This window comes from Mustelus asterias, chromosome 21 (assembly GCF_964213995.1).
Source record: "Mustelus asterias chromosome 21, sMusAst1.hap1.1, whole genome shotgun sequence".
Taxonomy (NCBI): Eukaryota; Metazoa; Chordata; class Chondrichthyes; order Carcharhiniformes; family Triakidae; genus Mustelus; species Mustelus asterias.
In genome coordinates, this window is record NC_135821.1 from 18,840,150 (window position 1) to 18,862,679 (window position 22,530).

Consider the following 22,530-nt stretch of genomic DNA (forward strand, 5'->3'; position numbering starts at 1 on the left):
ACACTTCTTGGAAGCGTGTGCATGCATATTACAAATGAAGACTAAATACGGCTTGGCTGTGATGCCCTCTTCTTGTGGCCAAAGTCTGCCAACACTTACTGCCTAGTTTCACACAAAGAATGGCACACTTGGCTAAGTACTGGAAAGCTGCCAACTCCAGTAGAACCATACCGCAATAAGAAACAGCACTTTCGTTTTTATTTGCACTATTTGACATTAGCTTCGAGACAGGAACCCCAAAAGGCGGTACCCATTTTTTTCATGAATAACCATAAAAGGGAAAGTTTAACACAAAAGTATTGGTCATTGGTTTTCAGACAAGTACATTTCTTTTTCAACTTTGATCCTACTTTTCTGAAGAGGGGCATTCACCATAAATGTCAAAACTTATCCTTTATCCTTACAGATGCTGAGTGTCCTGTGCATTATAAGTTTTAACTGTTATTTTAATCTTTCCCGTTTCTTAGGACACTGGCATCAAGTTCCACAACACTGGCAGTTCTCAAGCACCTCATCTGAGTTGAACCTTTTTTGTGTGCGAGTTGAGGCTGTAAATGCTGACTAACTATTTAACTGTGGGATTAACACATGAACATCACGATGTCCAGCTGTCACCTGACATTCAAACAAGCTCACTTTTTAGATGGGATCATTAGATAGCTTATCCAACTGATTGTTTTTCTCTCTTAGCCTAGGGTGCCAAGGTCAAATGCAGAGTTCCAACTGCTACTGCAGCTGACACTAGCTTACTCAATGCAGTCTTGGAATTAAACTTCGATATGGTGATGCCATCACCCATTAGATTTTGCAAATTTAAAATAATTTTGTTAACTTATTGAACCTATTACACACGGACCTAAATAATTAAAAGAATCCCGATGGGTATACTTGTAGCAAGTTGCGATGTGAACTATCAGTATATGTAGATACAAATTTAATATGCTCTCTGGGTCAGTGATAGAACATCATGGCTCTATAAGTCAGCTGATCTATTACTGTTCCTCAGTTATGGTTAAGTTACTGTTCCTCAGTTAAGTTATAGTATAAGAAAGGAAAAGTCCACATTAAAGCCCTTGGTGCATTTGCTGAGGACAACATGAACAAATGTTTCATTATCCATGACTGTTATCCATGCCCCTGTTCACATCAAGTTTCTAGGTGTCCAGATCACCAAAAACCTGCTCTGGTCTCCCCATGCCGACGCTATAGTTGAGAAAGCCCACCAATGTCTCTACTTTCTCAGGGGGCTAAGGAAATTTGGCATGTCAGCTACGACTCTCACCAACTTTTATAGATGCACCATAGAAAGCATTCTTTTTAGTTGTATCACAGCTTGGTATGGCTCCTGCTCTGTCCAAGACTGCAAGAAACTACAAAGGATCGTGAACAAAGCCCAGTCCATCACGCAAACCTGCCTCTCATCCATTCACTCGGTCTACATTTCCCGCTGCCTCGGAAAAGCAGCCAGCATCATCAAGGACTCAACGCACCGCAGACATTCTCTCTTCCATCATCTTCCGTCAGGAAAAAGATACAAAAGTCTCAGGTCACGTACCAACAGACTCAAGAACAGCTTCTTCCCTGCTGCCATCAGACTTTCGAATGGATCTACTTTATGTTAAGTTGATCTTTCTCTGCACATTAGCTATGACTGTAACACTACATTCTGCACCTTCTCCTTTCCTTCTCTATGAACGGGATGCTTTGTCTGTATAGCATGCAAGAAACAATACTTTTCACTGTATACTAATACACGTGACAATAATCAAATTAAAAACTATAATACTTCATGAAATCAGGCTAGACGTAACAAGAGTAATGGCGTTGTGAATGCACCAAGGAGTACGGAGCAGACAAAGCACCCCGGTTACAATGAAAATTTGTCTTCTGAAAGTCCTTGTGTGGCCAGTGACAATGTGAAAGCTAGACCATCAAGAAGAGTGATGAGGCTCGAATAAGAGTATTTGAAATGAAACGACACAGGTGATAGTGTGTTATGGACAGCCAAGCGGACAAACTAGTGCATGCTCAAGAAAGCTGGTATTAAGAGGAACTTTCTTGAGGCACTGATATCACATATTTTGGATAAGTGAAGTGGACTGGGATGGGGAATGTTTGGAAAAAGACGTAATGCAACGTAAAATACCTAGAAAACGTGCACAAGAAAGACCCAAGATGGCATGAATGCAAAGTATCAGAATGTAGCCTGGCCTCTGTGGAACAGGCAGTGAAGGCAGCAGGAGACAGAAATCAGCAGATAAAGCTTGGTCAGTGTGATCAACCCTCGGAATGAGGAGAGATGAAAGATGAGACATAGTGCTTAACGTTTTAAAATTTCTTAACAAGTGCAACAACCAAAAAAAAAAGTTTCTTACTTGGAGGGAGTCCAGCCTGCAGTTGAGCCAAGTTTGGGGGTTGGGTTGCTCCTGTAGGTAACATACCACTTTGGTTTGGCATCACACCCTGCTTCTGAAGCCTGGTGCGACGCTTTTCCTCCAGTTCCTTCTGAATCTTGTAGATCTTCTCAGCCAGCAGATGGTAGTACTCTGCCTGTATTTTGAAAAATATTGAGAAAGTTGATTTAGAAAACGATGCAAGATGATCTTATGGAAACAAGTGAAAGGCCAGTGATGTAAAGTGGAAGAGTAATGAAGTCAGGTTGCCATTTTGTAAAAAGACACTCCAACGAATAGCAAATAAATATGCAAATGAGTGATTCCTTGCTTGCTAGTAACGGAACCTAACTCTATGGGGCCCAAACTGTTTCCATTTTTATCTGTAAGCTGCATTATTTCCTCAACCTATCCCCATTTGTCCTGTAAATATTGTCATAGCATTGCTCCCAATTTGACACTCAATTTGGCGGTCATGTGGTTGAATCAAATGAGTAGTCAGCCTGGCTTTGCAATTTTGATAGAATTCTGAAAGGATGTGAGTATCTATTGGCAGTTACTGTTATTTAACTGTGTTCATCAAACTGTGCAGATCATTTTTGATGAATAATTATGCAGCAAGCACATCTATTCTTACATCTATCTGAACATATTTGGTCTCAGTGAAAAGCAAATCAATCCCAACTTATCCCAAGGTCAAATTGTGCCACGACTGAAACATTAAATTAGAACTTGCCCTGCTGTTGGCAGACTCGTACATGTCTCCTTCCACCTTTCGTGCGTAAGCCACCAGGTTTTCCATCCGCCTGTCTTTTAATGCTGCTGGGTCAGGTGTTGGGAATATGGCTTGAACTCTGTATAGAGGGAACCAAACATTACAAAATATTCAATTGTGCAAGAGGTTGAAATGATAAAATGATCTTTGAACTGAACAATTAAAAACACAGCACAAATCTTCAACTCAAAATGGCAGGCACCTTAAAATGGCAGTTCCAAAATCAAATAGCCTGACATTTACAATTTATTTCATTAAGTTATGCCTATGATCTTTTTGGTCAGATGAATTTATCCAAGTTAATCAGTAATCATTAAAACATGCAGCAGCATTGCACATGTTAATCACAAAGCATGGTGCTACAGTCAGAGTACATAAATCTATGGCATTGTGTATATTCAGCTGAACACAAGACAATTTGTTTTTTTTAAACTTTATTTATTGGTGTCCCAAGTAGGCTTACATTAACACTGCAATGAAGTTACTGTGAAAATCCCCTAGTTGCCACGCACCGGCATCCATTTGGGTACACAGAGGGAGAATTTAGCATGGCCAATGCACCGAACCAGCGTGTCCTTCAGACAGTGTTCCATCACTTACTTTTATGACAAGTGTATTTAGTGAAACTAACTATTTTTGTGCTATCTAATATTAAAAACTTGTGCTATAAATCTCATGGTGTCAATATTTTCCCCAAAGTAACAGTATATTTTGATCATGTATATCAATGAGTAGCAGCAATCTGGCAAAAACAAAACAATTGGCACCAATAAAATGTTTCTTTAATAACAACCTAATATTTGCCCATGGAGAATAAATGTTTTGTCATTGCTCAGAACTTTTAATACAAGATAGTTTTTGTTTTTACATAGCTTTAACTTGAGGGGTGATAGGTATAGGACAGATGTCAGAGGTAGGTTCTTTACTCAGAGTAGTAAGGGCGTGGAATGCCCTGCCTGCAGCAGTAGTGGACTCGTCAACATTAAGGGCATTTAAAGGGTCATTGGATAAACATATGGATGATATTGGAATAGTGTAGGTTAGAGGGGCTATAGATTGGTTTCACAGGTCGGCGCAACATTGAGGGCCGAAGGGCCTATACTGCGCTGTAATGTTCTATGTTCTAAGATGATAGTATTTGGGAAGCAGAATGTACGGCAGTAATTGTAGACACTTCAGGAAATCTGTTAAGGGACAATGCATGATGCCAATCAATTAAAAGGAGGACATTCAGCTCATTGTGCCGTTTCTGGCTTTTTGGTAGAGTTATCCCATTAGCCCCACTCTCCTGTTCTTTCTGTATAATTTTTCCCTTCCAGTGTTCTTTTTTGAAAGCCACAAGTGAATCTGCTTCACCATCCTTTCAGGCAGTGCATTCCACATCACCATAACTCTCTGCATCATTTTTTAAAAATGCTGTCTTGTTCTTTTGCGAATCTGTGCCTTCTGCTACTGACATTTCTCCCTCAGGAAACAGTCATTCTTTCCTATCAAATCCATTCACAAATTTGAACACCTTTTATTAAATTTCCTCTGAACTGTCTCTGCTCCAAGGAGAACAACCTTCTTTTTTCTAGTCTTTCCATGTAATTGAAAGCCCTCTGCCTTGGTACGATTCTACTAAGTCTCTTCTACATCCTTCCTGAGACTGTGACATTGTTCCGAATGCGTGCAGTTCAGAATTGAACACAACACTGCAGCTGAGGCTGAACCATTGTTTTGTGAAAAGTATAACCAGAGAACACCAATAGAAGACAGTCACCAAGAAGTCCAATAGGGAATTCAGAAGAAACTTCCTTCCACAAAGAGTGGTGAGTGTGTGGAACTCTACTACAGGGAGAGACAGAAGAAAATAGTATAGATGCATTTAAGGGGTAAATGGATGAGGGAGAAGTTGGTTATGAAGATAGATTTAAATGAGGAAAGTGAGGAAGCTCGAGTGGAACATAAACGCTAACATGGCATGCTTAGACCAAATGGCCTGTTTTGGTGCCATATATCCAATATCATAATCTCCTTGCTTTAGTACTCTAATTAAAATATAATAATAAAATCGCCATAGACCATAGATTGACTGGTGGTGATTTAACCCAAGGATTACCAAACCTCGGGCAAGGGGAAAGGTGAAGGACGCAGGGCTTTCATGAATGGGCGGCATGGTAGCACAGTGGTTAGCACTGCTGCTTCACAGCTCCAGGGACCTGGGTTCGATTCCCGGCTTGGGTCACTGCCTGTATGGAGTTTGCACATTCTCCTCGTGTCTGCGTGGGTTTCCCCCGGGGGCTCCGGTTTCCTCCCACAGTCCAAAGATGTGCGGGTTAAGTTGATTGGCTATGCTAAAATTGCCCCTTAGTGTCCTGAGATGTGTAGGTTAGAGGGATATGTAGGGATATGGGGACAGGGCCTGGGTGGGATTGTGGTCGGTGCAGACTCGATGGGCCAAATGGCCTCTTTCTGCACTGTAGGGTTTCTGTGATTTCTGTGAATAACCTCAGCCGGTATGGGAATTGAACTCACGCTGTTGACATCGCTCTGCATCACGAACCAGCCAACACTTCTCTCTATTCCTGTAATAACGAAATATATAGAATCCTTGGCTTTAAGAGCATCCTCGATTCATCCTGCCATTTTGTGTACATGGACCCCGGAATCTCTGTTTGCATCACTTCACATTCCTACATCTCAGTCTGCTGCAATCCTCCTCAATGTTCACTGCTCTTCTGACTTGTATTTATCACTTGCGCTATTTTTAAGGAACCCTAGTGACTGAACAGTTTGTCATTATGCTGCCTGGGAAGAAGTTAGAGACTAATATTGGGAGGTGGGGGAAAATTATTTAAATGTTGAATGCACACAATGGAAACAAGGCATAGTACATATTATTGATCTTAGTGTGTAACAATTGTGATTACAAATGGGGTAAGATGCTTCATCTAGTTATTCACAAGTTTAAAAACTGAATATTTACATGCAATAAATTTGTCATCCTAACAATGTTGTACTGGGCTGCGCACAATACAAAATTTCACTCAGATTAAGTTACAGTAAAATTGATTGAACTGGTAGGAGCAAAATTCAAAATCAATGAGCAAGAGGAAATTCAAGTCCAAGGATTATACCTTGTGAATAGCTTTTGAGATTCCTGAGATCTAAACATATCACTTGCATGAAAATGTTACTGCTATAGCAATAACTATTGGAAATAGTGATGACACCCTCGACTAGCTAAAGCAGTGTGCAGTGGAGTTGGATGAAACCTGTCTGTGATATTAGGTAATCTCTGGGTGCTTGGCCCAAGTATTGGAAAAGTCAGTCAGATTGTGATTCTGATCGTTTTCATAAGGCTTCAGCTGGAGTTATGCGTATCTGGACGCTGGCTGAACACAGGTTGGGACTTGGCTGGAATACTCTTCACAATCAGAGAGTTGCTATACTGTGGAAGCAAGATACAAGAAGCTGACCTATTGTGAAACTCATCAGGAGGAGAAAACTGGCGAAGAAGAAAACAAATAAATGGCTACTTAAGAGTAGAATAAAATTGTATACATTAGGTCACAAAATAAATCCCAATCACCTCAAGACTAGCATGAATAAATCACCACCAAAGTGGCTATATCTAGGACCTCTATCACATATGCATATACAGCCGATCACTCACAGTTTATGAACAAGATGATTGCGTAGGTCCTGAGTGACGTCTTCATGCCATGATTTTCGAATGCCAGTACTTGAGGGGGGCGTTGCTGTTGGCACTGCATTGAGATTACTAACACTTGTGCCATCACTTAGCATTGGGCTGAAATAATTAAAAGTTGGTGTGAGTAATTTGTTGGAAATTTAAATGAGCAAAGCTGCAAAGAACAATCTCTTGGCCTTCATTATTTTCCACTTAAGGTTTGGAATCATTTTGTATTTAACGAAGGGGCACAGATGTGACCACACACTTTTGTAAGACTTTATTTCGCTGTCAGGCTATACTAGATGCCTGAACTCCAGCAGAACTCCTCAGCTTGGTCACAGGAAAAAGAAAAGACAATTCACCGTCTGGTTGGCCAGCCACTCTGGCATCCGCATTTAGGCTTAAATTTTTATAATACACAGAAAACGGAAGAAGAAAAACATGAAACTAGAAATGATAAGCAAGAATGAATCCAAGACTTACTTAGCCAAGGTCATAGATGACATCATAGCATCATGCAGTAAGCTGGACTGCTGGTTGGGGGCCTGCACACCGACGTTACTTCCATTTACACCCATTTGGCTGGAACCTGTAAAGTCAAACAAAGTCATTAGAATTCTAAAACATTCTCAGCTGATGAATATCTGATTGGATCACAAGCAGATGCTAATCCCCAGTAAAATGGTCATTAACAATCAGCTCTAACAGGATGTCCAAATGAAAAATGCTCAGTTCTTGTGGGCTTTTGATAAGGCAATTATTGAAAGGAGAGGGGTAAAAGGTTTGCTTGTTTGATACAAAAATACCTGTACCTTGATGGGCGCTAATTTAAATATGCATCGACAAAACAGGATGAGAATTGAGAACTGCACAACCACACTGAGAATGGGTAAGCTCTACCTATTTTGCATGCCATTTTTACTTACCCATAGCATTCATGGGCCGCAGAGATTGATGCCCCTGTGAAGACTGAGACGATTGCTGGTTCTGCATCTGAGGTTGAGGCTGCATCTGGTTACCCTGATACGTGAGTCCAAGTGCTGCATAGGCTCTCTCTATAGAGCTCGGGTCAATCTGACTGGTAGTGTTTAAACTTGGCGTGTTCTGTTGTCCAACTCCTACTGACCCTAGCGAGTTTCCTAATCCTACCGCTGCTCCAGCTAGTAATGCTGTGGAAAGGTGAAAAAAACAATACAAGTCAATTCAATTCTGCATTCAAAAACAATATCTTTTCCCTAGAGATGGCCAAGTTCTTAGTGCCAAATGAATTTAATCGGGGCTGGGGGTGCTGAGGGGGAGAAGAGAAGCAGCAGGGTGGTATTAACCCTAATACAAGCAAGGGTAGGATCTCGTGGAACAGTGTTAATGTTTAGTAGCTACCCTGGCCTGTAACTTTAACACAGTAAGGAGTCTAACAACACCAGGTTAAAGTCCAACAGGTTTATTTGGTAGCAAATGCCATTAGCTTTCGGAGCGCTGCTCCTTCGTCAGATGGAGAGGAAATCTACTCTCAAACAGGGCACAGAGACACAAAATCAAGTTACCTTGTCCTTGTTACCAAGTTACCAGTGGTAACTTGATTTTGTGTATCTGTGCCCTGTTTGAGAGTAGATTTCCACTCCATCGGACGAAGGAGCGGCACTCCGAAAGCTAGTGGCGTTTGCTACCAAATAAACCTGTTGGACTTTAACCTGGTGTTGTTAGAATCCTTACTGTGTTTACCCCAGTCCAACGCCGGCATTTCCACATCTGTAACTTTAAAGCCAGCACTTCCTGCAATTGAAGCTGTTTTCAAAAATGTAGAAATGAATTAATGTTCAGTAAATTTCAGTATGACCAGCATTTGTTGCATTTTATAGACTTGATATGGTCTAGGATAAAATGTGCAGTTTTCCTTTCAAAATAAAAGACATGAAATCCAAAAATTTGGACCTGCATAAAGTCTTGCTTGTAAGTGAACTGTCTGTTTAGTCACCTATTTATTAATTCTGTTGTTAATATTGTTAACCATAACTATAAAAATCTTGTCTGCTGGTAAGTAATCCCAGGTCAGTGTCTAAAGCCAACACAGTCACAACGAGCTGAATGGCCACTTTCTGCGCCATAACCTCAGTGTTTCTAAATCAGGTGTGCCGGCAGGACGATGGGGTTGATCAGCCACTATTTTATTGAATGGTAGAGAAGGTTTGAGGGACCGGGTGGCCTGCTCTTGCTCTAACTCGTATATTTATATACTGGCTCCACCCTGCTACCTTTTCTTAACAACACATGTTATCCTGACCTGACCTTGGATCCTCTACCTTGACCTCAGTTTTTGGACACATCGTGCTCACATGCCATAGAGCCTCCACCCCAGGATTATCTGCTGCATGCTCTGTTTAACCCATCCAACCTGGCCTCATGGAGTCTTTCTTCAGTCTCCTCTAATTGCACACATGCTTTTCTCTTGCTTCACCACGCCTGGCCAGTACCTCAGAAGACTCTAACCAGAGTTGAATTCTAAAATGATCGAGTAATACTTCCACTGTTTTCTCAGGATTTGCAGGAAATGACTATTACTTAAGTCAAATGCCAGCATAATTAAGGACCCCACATACCCCGGATATTCTCTGATCCTCCTTCTTCCGTTGGGAAAAAGATGCAAAAAGTCTGTGGTCACGTACCAACCGACGTAAGAACAGCTTCTTCCCTGCTGCCAGACTTTTGAATGGACCTATCTCGCATCAAGTTGATCTTTCTCTACACCCGAGCTTTGACTGTAACACTACATTCTGCACTCTCCTTTCCTTCTCTATGAACGGTATGCTTTGTCAGTTTAGCACGCAACAAAACAATACTTTTCACTGTATGCTAGCTAATAGATGTGACAATAATAAATCAAATTAATGTGAGGTTATCCACTTTGGTAGCAATAACAGGAAGATAGATTATTACTTGAATGAGGGTAAATTGAGAGAAGTGGATACTCAATGAGACCTTGGTGTCCTCGTGCATCAGTCGCTGAAAGTAAGTGCGCAGGTACAGCAGGCAGTAAAGAAGGCAAATGGTATGTTGGCCTCATAGCGAGAGGATTTGAGTATAGGGATAGGGATGTTTTGCTTCAATTGTACAGGGCGTTGGTGAGGCCACACCTGGAGTATTGTGTACAGTTTTGGTGTCCTTGGTTTGAGGTATGCAAGAGATGTTAGAGAGGAGGATGTGCGGATGCAGGTCTAAAACTGTTGCAAGGATGGTCTCGGGAGTAAAAGGGTAATGGACAGTGGATGTAGGTGTGAAGGAAGGGCAGATGGATGTCCAAGTAACAGGGTAGAAGATTGGGACTATGAAAGTGGTGGGAGGGTCACCTTGATGTGTTGATGAGCTGGAATCTGGTGGCAGTGTGTAAGGTGGGTTGTTGAATGTGGCAATCCTGGGAGGTGACAGTGATGGGTTGTACCGTAGGAGAAGGTTAAAATACTGCTTAGTGATGCAGCATGGTTGTGGCTTTAGAAACAGGAAGGATGTCCTTGCTATAGAGGGAGTACAGCGAAGGTTTACCAGATGGCAGGTATGTCATATGAGGACAGCCTAAATTGGTTAGGATTATATTCACTGGAGTTAAGAGTGAGAGGGGATCTCATAGAAACTTATAAAATTCTAACCTTTTAGAACTGAGGTGAGGAGAAATTTCTTCATCCAAAGAGTGGTGAATGTGTGAATTCACTACCACAGAATGCAGCTGAGGCCAAAACATGGCCTGATTTCAAGATGAAATTAGATATAGCTCTTGGGGCTAAAGGGATCTAGGGCTGTGGCAGGAAGCTGGGGGGAGAATCAGGATATTGAATTTGATGATCAGCCACGGTCAAGATGAACGGCCGAGCAGGCTTGAAGGGCCGAACGGCCTACTCCTGCTTCTACTTTCTATGCAAGTCGCAACCCTCTCCAATAAAATTGTTGAAAATTCCTTTTATTAAACTGAGGAGAGAACTGAAGACATAATTCTGCACGGCATCTTTGCCCACCCTGGTACGTTCCCCTTCAACTTGCTGCATCCTATAATTGCCGCTACTATCACACCAAGCATTGAAACTTTCCTGATCTCACCGCCATCTCCCTTGCTCCGTTTTCCCACCTACTCCGTAAAATATCCTGCATTTCTAACTATGATCCAGAAACTAAATTTTATGCTAAGTCACTGACTTCAGAACTCTTAAAAATGATAAACACTAAAAACTTAGTTTCTAAAGCCACAACCATGCTGCATCACTAAGCAGTATTTTAACCTTCTCCTACGGTACAACCCATCACTGTCGCCTCCCAGGATTGCCACATTCAACAACCCACCTTACACACTGCCACCAGATTCCAGCTCATCAACACATCAAGGTGACCCTCCCACCACTTTCATAGTCCCAATCTTCTACCCTGTTACTTGGACATCCATCTGATCTTCCTTCACACCTACATCCACTGCCCATTACCCTTCTACTCCTGAGACCATCCTTGCAACAGTTTTAGACCTGCATCCGCACATCCTCCTCTCTAACATCTCCTGCATACCTCAAACCTAAAGAATCTCAGTTCTCTGGATTTCAAAAAAAGGCAGGCTAAAGTTAAATACAGCTTTACAATTCCCATCTTAATACAGACATTACCACATTGCCTGACCCTTAAAATACCAGTAATACCCCATAAGATCTGTAATATTTATGCCACAGTGGTTAGCACTGCTTCCTCTCAGCACCAGGAGCCCAGGCTTGATTCCCGACTTAGGTCACTGTGTGAAATTTGCACGTTCTCCCCGTGTCTGCATGGATTTCCTCCGGGTGCTCCAGTTTCCTCCCACAATCCGAAAGACGTGCTGGTAAGGTGCATTGGCCATGCTAAATTCTCCCTCAGTGTACCCGAACAGGTGCCGGAGTGTGGCGACTAGGGGATTTTCACAGTAACTTCATTGCAGTGTTAATGTATGCCTATTTGTGACACTAATAAATAAACTTTCAATATTGTCAAACTGATCATAAATCAGAGGCACTGATCATAAATTATACACAGCACACCATAAAATGAAATGTGAGGGATCCTCTTGTGTTGAGTGATCATAATATGGTTGAATTTCTGATACAGATGGAGGGTGAGAAAGTAGAGTCCCAAACCAGTGTCCTCTGCTTGAACAGAGGGGAGTACGATAGGATGAGGGCGGAATTGGCTAATGTAGACTGGGCGAGCAGACTGGTAGGTAGGACAGCTGAGGAACAGTGGAGGATTTTTAAGGAGATTTTTTTAAGTACTCAGCAAAAATATATTCCTGTGATAAAGAAGGACTGTAAGAAAAGGGATAACCAGACGTGGATAACGAAGGAAATAAAGGAGTATTAAAATAAAAACAGATGCGTACAGAGTGGCCAAAAATAGTGGAGAATTAGTGGATTGGGAAAGCTTTAAAAAAACAACAAAGAACGACTAAGAAAGCGATTAAGAAAGGAAAGATAGATTATGAAACTAAACTAGCTCAAAATATAAAAAATGATAGTAAAAGTTTTTATAAATATATAAAAAGGAATAGAGTGGCTGGAGTGAATGTTGGACCCTTGGAGGACGAGAGGGGGGGATTTAATAGTGGAAAACGAGGAAATGGCTGAGACTTTAAATAAGTTCTTTGTGTCGGTCTTCACGGTGGAAGACACAAATAGTTTACCGAATATTAGAGATCGAGAGTTGGTGGGAGGTGAGGTCCTTAATACAATTACTGTTACTAAAGAGGTAGTGCTTGGTAGACTAATGGGACTGAAGGTAGACAAGTCCCTGGGCCCGGATGGAATGCATCCCAGGGTACTGAAAGAAATGGCGGAGGTAATAGCAGACACGTTAGTAGTTATTTATCAAAATTCGCTGGACTCTGGGGTAGTGCCGGCTGATTGGAAAACAGCTACTGTTACGCCGCTGTTTAAAAAAGGAAGTAGACAAAAGACGGGTAACTACAGGCCGGTTAGCTTAACGTCCGTAGTTGGGAAGATGCTGGAGTCCATCATTAAAGAGGAAATAGCAGAGCACCTGGATAAGAATGGTTCGATCAAGCAGACGCAGCATGGATTCATGAAGGGAAAGTCGTGTTTGATGAGTTTACTGGATTTTTATGAAGATGTGACTAGTGCAGTTGACAGAGGGGAACCGGTGGATGTGGCGTTTTTAGATTTCCAGAAGGCATTCGATAAGGTGCCTCACAAAAGGTTGCTGCAGAAGATTGGGGTACACGGAGTTGGGGGTAAGGTGTTGGCGTGGACTGGGGATTGGCTATCTAACAGGAAGCAGAGACTTGGAATAAATGGGTGCTTTTCTGGTTGGCAGTTGGTGACCAGTGGCGTGCCGCAGGGATCGGTGCTGGGGCCTCAACTGTTTACCATTTACATAGATGATCTGGAGGAGGGGACTGAGTGTAGGATATCAAAGTTTGCTGATGACACGAAGATGAGTGGGAGGGCACGGAAAGTCTGCAGAGAGATTTGGATAGGCTGAGCAAGTGGGCGAGGATCTGGCAGATGGAATATAACGTTGGCAAATGTGAGGTTATCCACTTTGGAAGAAATAATAGGAAATTGGATTATTATTTAAATGGAGAAAAATTACATCATGCTACTGTGCAGAGGGACCTGGGGGTCCTTGTGCACGAATCGCAAAAACTCAGTCTGCAGGTGCAGCAGGTGATCAAGAAGGCGAATGGAATGTTGGCCTTTATCGCGAGGGAGATAGAATATAAAAGCAGGGAGGTCTTGCTGCAACTATACAAGGCACTGGTGAGGCCGCAACTGGAGTACTGTGTGCAGTTTTGGTTCCCTTATTTGCGAAAGGATATATTGGCCTTGGAGGGAGTGCAGAGAAGGTTCACCAGGTTGATACCGGAGATGAGGGGTGTAGCGTATGAGGAGAGATTGAACAGATTGGGTCTGCACTCGTTGGAGTTTAAAGGCCGAGGGGTGATCTTATAGAGACATATAAGATATTGAAGGGGCTGGATAGGGTAGAGGTAGAGAGATTCTTTCCACTTAGAAGGGAAACCAGAACTAGAGGGCACAGCCTCAAAATAAGTGGGGCCGGTTCAGAACAGAGTTGAGGGGGAACTTCTTCTCTCAGAGGGTAGTGAATCTCTGGAATTCTCTGCCCATTGAAGTGGTGGAGGCTACCTTGTTGAATATGTTTAAATCACGGGTAGATAGATTTCTGATCGATAAGGGAATTAAGGGATATGGGGAGCAGGCGGGTAAGTGGAACGGATTCGCTTCAGATCAGCCATGATCTTGTTGAATGGCGGGGCAGGCTCGAGGGACTAGATGGCCTACTCCTGCTCCTATTTCTTATGTTCTTATGTTTTTTGATTGTAGTGAGGAACACACAAATCTATCGCAATACTGATGGATTGCATTGATGATACAAGTGCAATTAATATAAACATATAGTTTTTTTCTTGTTTAATGGGACTGTTTAAAATTTCAGATTTACTCTGCCAGCAGCAGGCGTGCCTGGAAAACATTTAGCTCTAGGCTGTGAAAGCAAGTTAACTCATTTTCAGCTTGGAATTTGTTACTTAGATAGAGCTAATGCACGTGTGTGTACAAGTCGTTCCCCTGGGATATCTGATTGAAGTTGATTGACAGAGTCATGTGATTGATTCGGTCTGTGCAGAAAGCTTTTGCAGTTTGGGGTTGCTGCTCTGAAGTCAGAAGCATGTGCAGGTGTTTCCTGAGAACTCACTCTCTCCACAAAATCTCTCTCAAAGCTTCAAGATTGTTAACACAATTTATAGCAAGTATATGTATGGCTGCTGACCTTATTTTTAGTAGCATTTAAGTCTGTAAGAGGAATGTTGCTTATTTGGAACCGAAACAGTGAGAAACTAAAAAGTTTAATCCTTCCAATTTTAAAAATTGTTCAACCGTTAATAGTTAAGCTGCTTCATTTATTAGTTATTTTTAAATCGTGTTATTAAATAAAGTTTGCTTTACCATAAAAGATCCTTAATTTGTCATTGAAAACTTTCCTGGAAAGAATTATTATTTCCTCACATTTATACTAAACAGAAAGATTGTTGAGGTCTAGTCTGGCATAATATACCTTGGGGTTTTGGTCCAGCACCCTAACAATGCATTCTTACCAGCAAATCATCTACTGTACATGAATTGAACCAGCTACGAAAATAACAAAATAAGAAATAAAACCAATCTGTAAAAGGCTGGTTGCTCCTAAACTAAAGCCCGAAACAAGTATTTTCCAATCTGCACTGTTCCATCACCGCTGACTGACAGAGCTCCATTTATTTAAAAATTGAGACTGTGGCCTTGAAGTAACACGGTTCACTTTAGCATAATATTATGCGCACTCCACGGTAACGTACACCTGCCTTTACAAAATAGATCTGGCTCACTGAGCATAATGGCACGTGAAATCCCCTTTTCACTAGCCTGCCCTGCAGTTCATACCAAGGTTCCCAGAAGCAAAGTTTAATAAAGCACTCCTCCAAAGTCATGAAACTCTCACATTCTTTTCAGAATTATTCTTCATTATTTACTAAAAAGTAATCTAAAGCATGAAGGTCATTTTCTGACTGTGAAGCCATAAAAACAAAATCAAACTACCAGCAGGAGTGTACGTGTTAAAACTAGAGCTAGATTGTTCCTTTCCCCACATTTTCTCAAAGAAAAGCCCGCCAGCGCCTCTACTTTCTTAGAAGACTAAGGAAATTTGGCATGTCAGCTACGACTCTCACCAACTTTTACAGATGCACATTCATGCATTTTACAGAAAGCATTCTTTCTGGTTGTATCACAGCTTGGTATGGCTTCTGCTATGCCCAAGACTGCAAGGAACTACAAAAGGTCGTGAACGTAGCCCAATCCATCACACAAACCAGCCTCCCATCCATCGACTCTGTCTACGCTTCCCGCTGCTTTGGCAAAGCAGCCAGCATAATTAAGAACCCCACGCACCCCAGACATTCTCTCTTCCACCTTCTTCTGTCAGGGAAAAGATACAAAAGTCTGAGGTCACGTACCAACTGACTCAAGAACAACTTCTTCCCTGCTGCTTTCAGATTTTTGAATGGACTTACCTTGCATTAAGTTGATCTTTCTCTGCACCCTAGCTATGACTGTAACACTACATTCTGCACTCTCTCCTTTCCTTCTCTATGAACGGTATATTTTGTCTGCATAGTGTGCAAGAAACAATACTTTTCAATGTATGTTAATACATGCGACAATAATAAATCAAATCTATATTTAAGAAATACCTAACCGCAAATGAATTTTTGTATTTTTTTTAAGCAGGCTTTGAAGGTAGGAAGACTTACATTGCTGGTTACGCTTGTCCCCAGCATTTTTTAAAGGGAGACAGACAGGACAGTCATGCCTTGTGCAATTCTTCCAGTGGGAGATGATCTGACGTGATGAAGCACAGTGTGCAACTGTAAAGAATCAACAACAAAAAAAAGTGAAGACAAAAAAACATAGCCATCAGAAAATACAACCAAGTCAGAACTCCACATTGAAAAATAAGTTCAGAGTTCAGAGCTCTAATTTTAGCACCGCAGCCTAAATCATCACAGGAATTCCACTCTCTTGTACATTAGATGGGATGTAACTGGGTGTAACAGGTCAAATGTGATAGCAGCTTTTTTTTAAAAACAAAATTGACCCTGGAAACTTCCATAAGCACATAACTTTCTCCCATTGACACATGATGATGCTAACAGAAATGCTTTGAAGCGTATTCCATTTTACTGGGAAATTAAACAATGTCAAAGGAATTCAAGACTCTTTCAAATCACCAAGTATAAGAAATCCTGTGCAACTCAAATGCTTGTACCAAATACTGATGATACTAGTTCAGTCCATACTCACCCTGACAGGATTTGCCAGCCTGACAGTGAGTCATATGATTCAGGACATTCTTCATGGTTCGGCAGTGTGGCAAGTTGCAGGGTCGTACCTCGCCATTCGCTTGCTCCCGACGCTGGCATTTGTGTGCATGCAGGAGCAGAACTAGTTGTTGCTGGATGAGTTTTCGTTTTTCTGGATCTGCTGTGGGGGCAGAACCCATTCCTTGCCCTGGGGGCTGCCCTATTCCTCCCTGCTGCACTGGAGAAGACTGCTGTGGCTTCGGAAGAGAAAGAACCGGCATTTATATAGCACCATCAACATCATCAGAAAACCCAGAGTGCTTTGCAACCAATGCAGTCAATGCTGCATTATAGAACATGGCAGTCAAACTGCACACACTAAGGTGCCACAAACAGCAATGAAATCACCATCAGGTAATCTATATTTAGCAATGTGGACAGAGGATTAAACATTCATACCATGCTCTTCATCAAGCCATGGAATTGTGTTTTATGTCCAACTAAGAGGACAGCTGGGGTCTCAGATTAGCTTCTCATTTGACAGCACTTCCAATAATGCAGCACCCCTCCCATCACTGCAGCACAGTGGGTAGCACTGCTGCTTCACAGCGCCAGGGACGGAGGTTCGATTCCCAGCTTAGGTCACTGTCTGTGCGGAGTCTGCATATTCACCCCGTGTCTGTGTGGGTTTCCTCCCACAGTCCAAAAGACATGCTGGTTAGGTGCATTGGCCGTGCTAAATTCTCCCTCAGTGAACATGAACAGGCGCCGGAGTGTGGTGACTAGGGGATTTCACAGTAACTTCATTATAATGTTAATGTAAGCTGACTTGTGACACTAATAAATAAACTTAAACACTGCACTGAAGTGACAACCTATTATGGGATCACGTCTCTAGAATGACCCAAGTGAGAAATCTACCATGGGGTCAAAACTACCACCTAAAAAGAAATGGGAACAATTCAGCACATCAAACCAAATAGGGACATTTATAAATTATATATTTGCTTCTGTTGAAGCCCTGGTGGTGGGTTTCCTCCATTATTTTAACAGTAACCACTGATCACCAGCTCTCACAAACATCCCTTTCCTTTTAAATACTTATCCTCTTTCAGGGTTCCTGTTAATGTTCAACGCCTGTAGATAGGTGGAGTATGCTGTATAACCAGCATAACCCTGGAACTGGCCTGATGGTGACATGTGAAGATCTGACACAAGGTGATATGTGAAGCTGGACAACTTTTGATTATTCTTCAAACTTCTGCTGGTATTCACTAAACACAAATATAGGAAATGTCGGCACAAACCTGTCCCTTAACAATGGACAACCTTGAAAGTTTATTTTGAAAGTTACTGTTTTGGCATTCGCTTCCTTCCAAGTTTTAATCTTATAGCCTGAGATTAACATTGAGCTCAACAAGGCAGGAAATTAGGAAGTGTGATATTAGAGTTATGCGAACCTCACACTTACCAGGTTTGGCATTCCAGCACCACCTGCAGGTTTCTTGTCCATTGTAAACTGAGGCAGACTGTTCCCTAAGCCACCCTTGTTTTGCATCTGCTGCCCAAGTCCGCTGGTGCCCAGTGTCTGACCAGTGTTCTGTCCATAGGGCTGTCCGTAAGGATTCGGGGTTCCCATCATTCCCATCTATTAGTTTAAAAAAAATAACTTAAATTTTGACACTCGACAAGGTGATCAAGAAATTCACCTTGGTCTCTTCGCTCTGTATTCAACTTAGGTGGAGGGAAGCCAATACATTTAGGAGAGAGACTACATCAAGTAAAAATGTTTTCAAAACCATAACCCCCAAACTTAACATTCCAATATGTTTGGGAAACCAAGAAAGCAGATGGTTGTTTGACCAATAACTTAAAAATAATAAATAGCAACAGGTGTAATGATGTAAACCTCAAGGGCAGGATTGCTTTATGTGGTGTTCAAGGTGTGCAGAAAATGTCAGTTCAAATTGGCTTAGGACATTAGGAGTAAAATGAAAGCAGTACTGCAAGGGTTTTTCCTCATGAGATGAAGATCAACCATGGTTCATAAGGGCCTCCAGTGGCAGAAATCAAATACTACATTATAATGCAACATAAATCCTTGTATTCTACAATGAATAGTCCAAGGCTTGAATATTGAGAAAGTTTGTCTTGGATAATAAACCTACAGATGAATTTTCCAACCTTGTTTTATCTCATTGTTTTCAGTTTCGAAACACAATTAGTTCTGGGGAACAAACCACATTTACTAATCTGAGGAACTACATCAAACATGTTACCCAAAATATTTTCACGGTCAGAAGTAGAGAAAAATCTCATTCTAAATTTGACTCAACAATATGCTTTAACATCAATAAAGAACACCCTTCTTGCAGCAGATTCACTTAGTTTCTTCCTCAAGCAACATCCTGTTAAGAGTTAATAAAACGGTAAGCTTGCTTTATTATAGCTGGGACGTGTGTGTGCTGCAATCCCATGTTCGATGGATCACTGAGCTGAAGCTATCCAAAATTTCACATAATACTCCTACAGTAACAGCCAAAATAAAATGGAGAGTCTGACAGAAAGTATTGCTAGCAGCAGTCATTTACCTTTACCATTGGAAGCATTTCACCTCAGAAGACAGTGTAGAACTGGCAGGTGGGGAAAAAACAAATTGCTGCAGTTACTGCTTCTACCTACTTTGCTAACTCTAGGCACAACACAGTGCTGCAACATAAATGAGTTATCAGTGCATCCCAAGCACCACTGTGTCTCATTAAAGCATGCAGGGATCATATTTAAGTGTACAACTCAAATACAACGCACAAGTGTTAGCTACACTTGTAGTTCTCAGTTTTAAAAATTATTTGTAATCTATGCTAACCTCCCAGATTCAAAATGTAATCTAAGGTACAGCACATGACACCAATTAAATCACCCCACCTGCAAATGGTATGAGCCCAATGCTTTCAGGAATATATACATTTATTGAGCACAGTTAGTCGTCTCACAACACCAGGTTAAAGTCCAACAGGTTTATTTGGTAGCATGAGCTTTCGGAGTGTTGCTCCTTCCTCAGGTGAGGAGCGACGCTCCAAAAGCTCGTGCTACCAAATAAACCTGTTGGACTTTAATCTGGTGTTGAGGGACTACTTACTGTGTCCACCCCAGTCCAACACCGGCGACTCCACATCATACATTTATTGAGGTTTACGCTATTCATTAAAGACACAACTCCTGCAAAATTTGCTCAAGTTGAATTCGAGGGCAGCTCCCAAAACAAAACTAATAATTATGGCCACCTGCAAGGGTCTTTTGGCTAACCACACAAAACTTACATAACTCAAAATATTCTCATTTGGCAGAAGTAGAATCATTTGTATCGGCTACTTTTTAAAAAAAATAAAAATTAAATTAATCCAGAGTAAAGCTGGCTTTAGTCCAAGAATTTGCTTGGCAACATACGAATTGATTAACTTTCAAATAGGGAAATTTGAAAACAGCATAAAGGGTTGCTAAAAATCAATCTACAAAAATACTGACAACAAGGCATTTTCAAATAGACATATTGTAGTCAGGTTGAGATAGAGCTGCCATGGTCATACTAAATGGTAGAGCAGGTTCAAAGGGCCAAATGGCGTTCTTCCACTCTTATTTTTTATGTTCTTGTGGCATCTATTGTGGTATTACATAAACTCTAAGAAATTAAACCGCTGAGCATCACCTTTTGTGTGGTACTCTGAATTCATTACCTTCAATCGTTCTCACCTTTTCCAATAGCACTGGTATTTCATCTTACTGTTGTACACTTTACATTATTTGTGAAGAGAACATTCTAAAGTTGAGAATGAAACACGAGTTTGCATTTATGAATGTTTTATCCAGTTCAAATTGATTTTCTATATTATAATTTCCATCTTTTGGATTAATGTTTGTTTTAAAAAACAAAGTAGCAAATGCTCCCCAAATTATGAATGTTTCTCGCACACACTTGCTGAGAATTAACACTGAACAAAAAATGTTCACTCCACTGAAGAATTTCACTTCAGTAAGGAAGGGACACAGTATAGTGGAGATCCCAATTTTAACATACTGTTGGGAGATGCAAAAACTGGAGTGTAAGTTGCCTGGATCGTCATGGCTACCTAGCAACAGCCTAATTATAGGGGTGGATGTCAGAGCATCACTTCACCTCTTGCCAGCTGGTGTATGATGCAAGAAAACAAGAAGAAAGGGGAAATTAAGAAGTGAAATCTGAAGCTTTAAACTGGGAACAGAAAATTGTAAGTAAGCATCTGTGAAAGAAGATGCATGGATGTTTACAGTCGCTCAATTCCTCCACTTCAAATGGACACATCCTACTCAATGTTTCTCTTGACGACTAAATGGAGCTCAAAAGAAATTAAACAAAATGAGTAAGGTATCCAGTTTGCAGATCACCACACCAGCTTACTTTGTTCAGTGTACAGAGGTGACATAACAACATTAAAAAGTGAAATAATACTATTGCAAGAATTTGGACCACGGCGAAATACTGCAGATGCTGACAACACGAGATGCAAGAAAATGGGAGACACAATCAGCGGGTTGCAGGGGGGGTGGGGAGGAGAAAGGGGGGGGAGGAGGGGGGGTGGGGAGGAGAAAGAGGGGGGGGGGGAAGAGAGGGGAGGGGGGAGGAGAGGGGAGGGGGGAGGAGAGGGGAGGGGGGGGGGGGAGAGGGGAGGGGGGGAGAGGGGAGGGGGGGAGAGGGGAGGGGGGGAGAGGGGGAGGGGGGGGGAGAGGGGAGGGGGGGGAGAGGGGAGGGGGGGGGAGAGGGGAGGGGGGGAGAGGGGAGGGGGGGAGAGGGGAGGGGGGAGAGGGAGGGGGGAGAGGGGAGGGGGGGAGAGGGGAGGGGGGGAGAGGGGAGGGGGGGGAGAGGGGAGGGGGGGGAAGAGGGGAGGGGGGGGAGAGGGGAGGGGGGGGAGAGGGGAGGGGGGGGGAGAGGGAGGGGGGGGAGAGGGGAGGGGGGGGGAGAGGGGAGGGGGGGGGGAGAGGGGAGGGGGGGGGAGAGGGGAGGGGGGGGGAGAGGGGAGGGGGGGGGAGAGGGAAGGGGGGGGGAGAGGGAAGGGGGGGGGGAGAGGGAAGGGGGGGGAGAGGGAAGGGGGGGGAGAGGGAAGGGGGGGGAGAGGGAAGGGGGGGAGAGGGAAGGGGGGGAGAGGGAAGGGGGGGAGAGGGAAGGGGGGGAGAGGGAAGGGGGGGAGAGGGAAGGGGGGGAGAGGGAAGGGGGGGAGAGGGAAGGGGGGGAGAGGGAAGGGGGGGAGAGGAAGGGGGGAGAGGGGAAGGGGGGGAGAGGGATGGGGGGGAGAGGGATGGGGGGGAGAGGGATGGGGGGGAGAGGGATGGGGGGGGAGAGGGATGGGGGGGGAGAGGGATGGGGGGGAGAGGGATGGGGGGGGAGAGGGATGGGGGGGAGAGGGATGGGGGGGAGAGGGATGGGGGGGAGAGGGATGGGGGGGAGAGGGATGGGGGGGGAGAGGGAAGGGGGGGGAGAGGGAAGGGGGGAGAGGGAAGGGGGGGGGAGAGGGAAGGGGGGGGAGAGGGAAGGGGGGGAAGAGGGAAGGGGGGGGGAAGAGGGAAGGGGGGGGAAGAGGGAAGGGGGGGGAAGAGGGAAGGGGGGGGGAAGAGGGAAGGGGGGGGGGAAGAGGGAAGGGAGGGGGGGGAAGAGGGAAGGGGGGGGGGGGAAGGGGGGGGGGGGGAGGGGGAGGTGGGGGGAGGGAAGGGGGGGGGGAGGGTTGGGGGGGTGTGGCCGCGGGCCGTGGGTGTGCCTCGGGGGGGGGGGGGGGGGCCC

General features: G+C 43.3%; 1 protein-coding gene across 2 annotated transcripts in view; it reads right to left on the minus strand.

The window, feature by feature from the left end:
• Positions 1 to 22,530, minus strand: part of LOC144509158 (histone acetyltransferase p300-like) — a 124,153-nt gene that overhangs the window by 57,327 nt on the left and 44,296 nt on the right. For both annotated transcript variants that reach the window (XM_078237577.1, XM_078237576.1), the window contains exons 3-10: positions 18,193 to 18,369; positions 16,723 to 16,978; positions 16,173 to 16,286; positions 7,774 to 8,016; positions 7,331 to 7,436; positions 6,827 to 6,964; positions 3,126 to 3,247; positions 2,376 to 2,546 (exon numbers count right to left, since the gene is read on the minus strand). In XM_078237577.1, the coding sequence (XP_078093703.1) occupies positions 2,376 to 2,546; positions 3,126 to 3,247; positions 6,827 to 6,964; positions 7,331 to 7,436; positions 7,774 to 8,016; positions 16,173 to 16,286; positions 16,723 to 16,978; positions 18,193 to 18,369 (1,327 nt within the window). The remainder of the gene's footprint in view (positions 1 to 2,375; positions 2,547 to 3,125; positions 3,248 to 6,826; positions 6,965 to 7,330; positions 7,437 to 7,773; positions 8,017 to 16,172; positions 16,287 to 16,722; positions 16,979 to 18,192; positions 18,370 to 22,530) is intronic.